Below are 8,219 nucleotides of genomic sequence, written 5' to 3'. Positions count from 1 at the left end.
GTATTGCATTGTACATAGTTTTGAAATTTTTCGCCCTTACTGTTCTTATATGTTATACTTTCAATTCTACCAGGTCAATTGCGTATATTTTTAGGACATTTGCATGGAAGCTTATGTAAGTTCTTAATGAATTTTTTCATGTTAGGCCGGTAGTTCTTACGCTGACCTTATTTTTTGGCAAATCTTATCACTGTGATCAATTAAAAAGATTGCATTTTTCTCCTTGCTTTATACTTCGATCAAGAGTTTTCACTCCCGCTATCCCTCGACACCTTACCCTAGGTACCAGAGCAAGAAAAATTTTAGTGCGAAAATCGATGAGTAGAGAAGCGGAGGAGCGTCCAACAAAGATGAACGAAACATTTTTTTACCACCGCTTCTCGTGTACAGTTTTTCACCACCGCTTCTCGTGTCCCTCCAGACCCCCCAGCCCCCCCCCCCTGGCACCGCTATTGCATGAATGTCAATCAGAATACCATGCTTTTTCTTGTAAAACAAGCATATGAGTCCCATTTTCTCCTCCGTAGCAGCGAGCTTTAATGAGGTTAGACAAAAAGCTTCTTACCAACCGCAAAATATACGATAACACTGTCTAAAACAAATTTTGCGGCACTCGTTTAAGAATTCAACTCTGAACTTTAAAGACCCTAGTCGCGTTGGCAAAACAAAAACCCACAGAAACTGCAATATTTTGCGTTTCGCGTAGATTAAGTAGAAACTAAAGGAATCAAGTGTGCAATTTTTGTATGCTTTGTAAAGAAGCGTTATTGTCTTATTAAATCTCGTTTTATTGTTTAAATATTATATGCAATTTTGCATGTCTGTGCAGTTCTCCCCGTTCTCAATAAGATGCGAACTGTGAATCAGATGGTAAGAACGCATCTAAAATCTAGTCACGACATTTTAGATCCTCATTCTTATTATGACAGCAAAGATTTGAAAAAGGATTTTTGCTAACATATAGGGAACACCCTTTACCACAACTAAACAAATATAACGAATTTTTTCAGTTAAAAAGGCGTGACCAGACAGCTTTGAGTCTCCAACCCACAACTGATCTTCTCCTTTCTCCTTTCCGTCACAGCGTCTTCTATCCTGTTCTTTCCTTCCTCTAAATGGATTCAATATATTTAAAAGTACAATCAAAACTCTTATTTTGAAATTTTTTAGGCCTACAACATTGATGCCCAAGGTTTTGATGAAATTCCTCCCAGATCTAGAATGGAGCGGTGTTAGCAGGGCCACCGAGAGATTATGTTTGCCATTGGGCAGAAAGACAAGGCCCCGTGCAAGCGAAGCGAGCAGGAAAATTTGGCATTTCAGAGTATTTTTGGCAGCAACTTTTCGTGCAATCGTTAAAAAACCTTTTTTCTTTTTTAGGCATACTTTGCTACATTTGATTAATTCCATTCCTAAATGGAATTCGTTATTTGTTGATGCCCCCTAGACCTCGAGGCCCTTGGGAAATTTGCCCTTCTCGGCGACCCTGGTACAAGAATGAGTTCATGTTGTCCTAAACCTATCGTTCATTCACAACAACTTTGGCAATTACCCTAGGAAAATTTCAAAATTGCCTCGCTAAATCCCTAAAAACAGTTACACCCTTTTTATTTTATGAGGAACTTGAACTAGTTGGTTTGATATTTACAGGACCTAAAGTTGTCATATTGTTTTAAAGTTGATGAGCATTTATGGAAGAATATAAACGCGGGTCATTACGAAAAGACCCATGAAGATCAAAATCAAAAGAAGTTTCCTAAAGTTTCCTAAACTTTTTGGCATCCTAGTACTAGTTTTATACAAATAAATATACGTGTATAAAGCTTCGTTATTATGAACAGAGAGTAATTGTCGGGTGCTCGATCTCCATGACATTTTAACATGCTACCAATTGCAAGGTTAGACTAGGCTTTTTATTTTTCTCATAAAGATTTATGTTGCGTTAGTTTTTTAAGAAATACGTGTATAAAGCTTCGTTATTATGAGAAGAGAGTAATTGTCGGGTGCTCAATCTCCATGACATTTTAACATGCTACCAATTTCAAGGTTAGACTAGGCTTTTTATTTTTCTCATAAAGATCTGTGTTGCGTTAGTTTTTTAAGAAATACGTGTATAAAGCTTCGTTGTTATGAGAAGAGAGTAATTGCCGGGTGCTCAATCTCCATGACATTTTAACATGCTACCAATTTCAAGGTTAGACTAGGCTTTTTATTTTTCTCATAAAGATTTATGTTGCGTTAGTTTTTTAAGAAATACGTGTATAAAGCTTCGTTATTATGAGAAGAGAGTAATTGTCGGGTGCTCAATCTCCATGACATTTTAACATGCTACCAATTTCAAGGTTAGACTAGGCTTTTTATTTTTCTCATAAAGATCTGTGTTGCGTTAGTTTATAAAACTGATCATAAATTGTGCTTGTTATCATGTATAAAGGCCTGTGTTTAAATTGTTCTGAAGTTTAGTGTAGAATTTCATAGGTATTTTGAAAGAAGACGTTATAAATTCATTGAAATCTGTCACCTAAGTTAGAGACACACTTGAAAGGGACCGCTGCGGTTAGGAAAAGAGTTGATCACGTGAGAAATGCTCTGCGGTTATTAAACAGAAAGATAATAGACCAATCAAACTGTGTTGACCCACTGGCTCCCCCTATTATATCTGGACATTGATCGAGATTCCTGTCGTTTTAAGACCCAAGGCAAATCACACCGAGAGAATTGAAAACAGGGCAATTCACAGTGAGAGACGGAGCATTGCGGTAGCCTTCTCTGCTAGAAATTCAAAGGGGAATACCTCATTTTGTGTCAAACTGTTAGTGGCTTGATCATCAGTATAAAAAGGGAGAATAAAAACAATGGCACAAGCCGAAAGGGAAACACGGCAAGATGATCTGGGTGCTGTATGCGAGAGTTGCAGCGATGACGAAAAGGCCATTGGATATTCCAGGAACAACACTGCAGAAAAAGTTAGTTACAGTTCGTGTACGAGCGAAGACGATGGTTTGTGTTTGGGAGAGAATATAACGAAGGATACAACTGCCAAAAGCGAAAACTGCAGTTTAAGCAAGGCTAACGATGAGGTTTATTGCAAGTCTTCAGAAATTTCTTTGCCCACAACATCATGTATCACAAACAAAAATATCAACCATGTCACAAAATTCACTGTGGAGAACTTTCTAAATAGCGCTTTGAATGATGGATCGAAAACCCCGCGAAGTGAACCGAATTCGGTAAATTCGTTTTATTATGGTGTTGTGCATGAATTGGAAGAGAATAACAATTTCACCAAAGAAGACAAATGTGATGAAATTTGTCACAGTTTTCGCTCTGTTCGAAATAGATGTGATGACGTAAATGATATTTTAGCACGTCCGGAAAATTGTAGTCCAGTGCAAAATGGAAATGGCAAAGTTGTTTTCCCTTTTGAAATTCCAAACACAGACTCGCCACAAGAAATTTCGGATAGATCTGCTAGTCGTGGCCCGGGTTTGTTGACTGCTGAAACTTTTCGAGACAAAGAAAACCGGTTTCCGGAAGAAAACGGAAGAGGTCGAGATGACCTCAATTCAGAGAAAGGAAACCAACACAGGGAGATCAGGAGAACTTGCTTCGGAAGTTTAGAGGGGCATGATACAAGCAAAGCTGAAAAAGAGGTCGTTTCATTGCCAAGTTTGTCTGAATTGGTCAATTTTTCAAAAAATGCAGCTATTTTTCAAGAGCAGCCTAAAACTGAACTTGCTATGCAGTCTTTGTTTCAACGCTTTGGTTTGGAGAATGAGAACGATAATAACAATATTAGCAGCAAAAACCCTCATGATAATGCACAGTTTGACGGGAATGGTGAGCAACTGCAGCAAACTAGTGCCTCAGAGAGTACAGCATCCAATCCAAGTAAATTTGTTGATGTATCAAAAGGAACTGCTCCTGAGCAGGTAACTGTAAAAACAAGGGCTCTCTACCAAAGTGCAGCCAACAACCCCGCCCCTCATATTTTAACACAACATGGTTTGATTCCAGCGAATTTACAGCGCGTTGCACCGTACAGTCCTCTTCTCCCGTTCTTGCAGCACATTCCAACAGCATTGGACTCGGTTGGTCGACCACTGCAGTCCATATCACTTCAGTCAGCAGCACATTTACAAGCAACATCACAACTACAACAACCCCAGCTTCAATATCTGCAAAGTTTCCCTTATGTTTACAGTCCAGTGAATATTCCACAAAATTGTTTCAGTTTTCCACCTGGCACCATACAATATTCCAATGGTCAGTATTTGATTCCAGTTCACCCAAACTTCCTTGCCCAACACTCGCAGATTTTAGCGTCTCAACAGCAAGCTATAGCCGTTAACGGCAATGGTGATCAAGTTGAGAATAAAGAGCTGCCTGAAACTAGTAAGATGCAAGTTGCTGAAGGTCCTGAAGTTGATTTATCAAAGGTTTTGAAGCCTGATTACAAGAAAGAAAATGGCTGTGGAACAACTGATCAGCAAACGGAGGAGAGAATGTCACAACAAGAAAATCTCGATATTGGTGAAGAACTAACGGACGAATCAAAAGATACTAATGAGAGCTTTGTGCCTGTACCCAGCCAAGACGAAGAAATGGAAAGTGAAGAGCAGGAATCAAATACGACATCGGTTGAGTCCAATGTCATCAGATGGGTCAATGAAGACGGAAAAGAGGCGTCAGACATGATGAAAAACACAATTCCTGTTGTATCTCCCAATAGCAGCGAAGCCCAGCAGCATATTGCCTGGCTTGATCAAGTGATAAAGCAAGGAGCAATCGCAGGTTACATTCAGCCAAATATACAATTGGCTTCTCCTACCTGGGTTGAAAAACATGGCCCTCAAGCCGTTGTTATTGGCCAGGGTGTCGAGAAGGAAAGGCAAAGGGGCATAACTTGGGTTGTGCAGCCTCATCTTAATACATCTGTCGTTGGTGCAGCAACCCCTGGTAATCCTACAGTCAATCCGACGAGGCCAGCTAGCAGAGAAGACATCATGTCGAACCCAGTGCTCGCAGCCTATGCCCGTCCAGAACAGTACATGCGCCAAGAGCCACTAATTTGTCGCTGGACCTCAAAAGCTGACGTCTTAAAGGAGGGTGGCAAACAAACGATAGTCAACATCTGCGCTCGACAGTTTCAGTCTGTAGATCAAATTGTTTACCATATTGCAGAGGATCATCTGAGCAACAGCGGCCCCAGCACAACGGAACTGCATTATTGCCATTGGAAAGACTGCTCGCGGAATAATGTGCCATTCAAAGCCAAGTATAAGCTTGTTAATCATATTCGGGTGCACACTGGTGAAAAGCCGTTTCACTGCTCATTTGCTGGTTGCGGTAAGCGGTTTGCGAGGTCAGAGAACCTTAAGATTCACAAAAGAACACACACAGGTACAAAAGCTTTTGTTTTTACCTCAACATATTTTTATTAATCTGAAGAAAAATATTCAAACACGCTCTTTTTCAGATCTAGTGCTATGTCTTTACAAAAGGATTGGATTGTTATGATACATTTTTGCTTTCATTTCCAGTATATGCAGTAAAAATAGCTCACCATGTTTAAATTACTCATCATTGGAATTATTCTTGACATTGTAGTTATGATCATTATCATCGTTTTCTCCCACCATCATCGTATTCGCCATCATCATCATCCCAGGCACCGCGGAGCAGGGGGCTGAAGCCCCCCCCCCCCACTTTTTGCAAAAAATGCCAAATATTAAGCATCAAACTACCAGAAAAGCCTCTTTTATACGGTTTTAGCCCCCCCCCCCACTTTTTGTAGACCCCCCACTTTTCTCAATGCTCCGCGGTGCCTGTCATCCCCAATGAGAACCGATCACAAAACTGTCACGTTGTCTGCCATAACTCGTAGTTATCTATGAAAGTCTCTTGCGCAACCGTCATGCTTTGCGACTATACCTTCAAAGCGGGCCTAATATCTGCCTGCATGAAAATACCAAATACTCCTCACACTTCCCCTCACATAAAAAAACCGCTACAGAAAAGCATGCCGTTTGCGTAAAAGCCTTTAATTGTGACCGTTTTGATTCGTTTTTGACGCATCAAGGTTTTTTAAGCTGAAAAATATCTGAAGGTGAATAGATGATCGTCGTTATCATCATCGTCGTCATCATCATCATAACCACCAAATGCATCCTCGTCTTGCATTGTATTATCATTAAACAGATATGTTTCCACGCCCTGACGTCACGCAAGGCTGTGGTGAATAGAGTTCACTTTAAAGTTATACATAATCCCTAGTTTACAACTGCTTTCCTTTACAAAATGACTTTGTACCACTTCTAATTTGTTAAAAGCCAATTTGGCTACGGTTTATGATTTCTTATAAAAATTTGCTTTCAGCTATGAATTCAGACAATCATTTTGTTGCATTTGAACTGAAATCGCTTGAGGTTTTATAAAAGCCAAATGGCTTGACACACTGTTTATGATAAATCACGAAGAAGCTTATTAATTTGCATTTTGCTCCTATTTTAAGGTGAAAAGCCGTTCATGTGCCAAGTGGAAGGCTGTACTCGAAGGTTTGCGAACTCAAGCGACCGTAAGAAGCACATGCACGTCCATCTGTGTGACAAGCCATATACATGTTTAATTCATGGCTGCGGAAAGACTTATTCTCATCCAAGTTCTTTGCGTAAGCATGTTCGAAACCATGATGGTAGCGAACTTATTCTTGTTGATTCTAAACATCTGCAGATTAAGACAGCACAGATTTTACAGTGTACAAAAGACGATACAGAAATGACCAGCGGGGCAGATTAAAATCAAGTGATTATTTTCAAATGTTTTTCAACATTGAAGTTGATTTCTTCATGTCTGTTTTGAAGCGATTAATATACTCACACAATAATGGACTGGAGGGAGCAAATACGGAGGAAAATGCGGCATTCTGTAGTAGACACGTTTGTAAATGAAGTTCTATTGGCCTTTAGAATAAGAAAAGGTAAGGGGATCTGTCATCAACCCGATAAAACCCCTGAGTTTTGTTTATCTTTGGGAGTATTTGGGAGTAACAAAATAATAAAAAACATTTTAGCAAAGTTCTTAAATGTATTAAGAATGATATACTTCAAGAAATTAAATATGAAACGATAGAAAGGCAATTATTAATCTATTTGCATTGTAAATAATCTTTTAAATAAATTTGATATAAATTTAGCTTCACGAGGGGGACTTGACATTTATTATGACGTCATTTATAAAGGTTTAGCTTTTTATAAGTTTTTTAGGCCGTGTATATAGAGCAGCGAAATGTTCACAAGCATTTTGCAGAGGCTCGAGATAACTATTTTTAATACTTTATAATAAATACCTTTCTAGAGGATTGGCTTCTAACCTAACTATCTTAAATGCTTTTAACAATTAAAAATATTCATCGCTGAAGTATGATTAGTTAAATTAAGAACGAGCTACTTCATATACTGAAGTCAAAATCGAGCGAATTTTACGAGTTTCTCTAATGAGTTCGTAAATTTCAAAGTATGTTGAATGATGCAGATATGGCTTTTATCAAGGAGTCCGTGAAATACACTACATACCTGACTTTGCGACAACAGCCAAAAATTTTGCGCTAACTTCTCTGTGCACTTGTTTTTCAAATCAAAACTTATGATTTCTGTAAAAAAAATTACCCTTGAAAAATCCACTTTCTCGAAGTAGGGGTTACCCCTGACAGCTGTGAGCTTTCCAAGCCCCCTCTAACGGCTTTGGAATATTCCATTCGTAGATTTTCTTTAGGTTTTATGAGGCGATGCAAACAAACCCAAAGATAGGAAAAGAAGGGTTATATTTTTCTCTTCGTAGAGAATTTTGTAAGTGAAGAGGAGGCTGTGTAGGTTTGTTTTTGACTTTCAGTCTGCTTAGCTTAATTTTATATTTGTGAGACTCGTAAAGTGATTATTTTTTATCTTGTAGTTAGGGCTTCCGAAAACAATTGTAGATTCTATGATTTTAATGTTAAAAGAGAGACGATATGAATTGTTATTATAAATAGAATTATACCAGATGTGGTTGGTTTCTACACCTCTCTAATAACTCTTTTCTAATACGCATCCAAGACAAATGTTTTACAGTTAAAACCTGCGTAAAAGAATCTGGAGCCAATAACCTGATATATATATTTAGCACAATACAAAGTTACATTGTATACGGCCTAAGCAAAACAAAACAAGAACAGCAATAAT

General features: G+C 38.6%; 1 protein-coding gene across 1 annotated transcript; it reads left to right on the top strand.

Moving 5' to 3' along the window:
- Positions 1-2,666: 2,666 nt before the first annotated feature.
- LOC135695371 (uncharacterized) lies at positions 2,667-8,039 on the top strand. The gene is made up of 2 exons (XM_065214441.2): positions 2,667-5,403; positions 6,515-8,039. Exons 1-2 carry the CDS (start codon positions 2,856-2,858, stop codon positions 6,796-6,798), a joined length of 2,832 nt encoding a protein of 943 aa, XP_065070513.2. The 5' UTR covers positions 2,667-2,855; the 3' UTR covers positions 6,799-8,039.
- Positions 8,040-8,219: the final 180 nt, after the last annotated feature.

This window comes from Rhopilema esculentum, chromosome 2 (assembly GCF_057945365.1).
Source record: "Rhopilema esculentum isolate cy_ngs chromosome 2, ASM5794536v1, whole genome shotgun sequence".
NCBI lineage: Eukaryota > Metazoa > Cnidaria > Scyphozoa > Rhizostomeae > Rhizostomatidae > Rhopilema > Rhopilema esculentum.
The sequence above is the reverse complement of the archived record's forward strand: the minus strand, read 5'-3'. Positions and strand labels throughout refer to the sequence as shown.

What these genes read in the sequence shown, in the direction of transcription:
- LOC135695371 (XM_065214441.2), top strand. Translation starts at nt 2,856, where the DNA reads ATGGCACAAGCCGAAAGGGAAACACGGCAAGATGATCTGGGTGCTGTA. An exon ending in TCACAAAAGAACACACACAG is followed by an intron (nt 5,404 to 6,514) that starts GTACAAAAGCTT and finishes TCCTATTTTAAG; the next exon opens with GTGAAAAGCCGTTCATGTGC.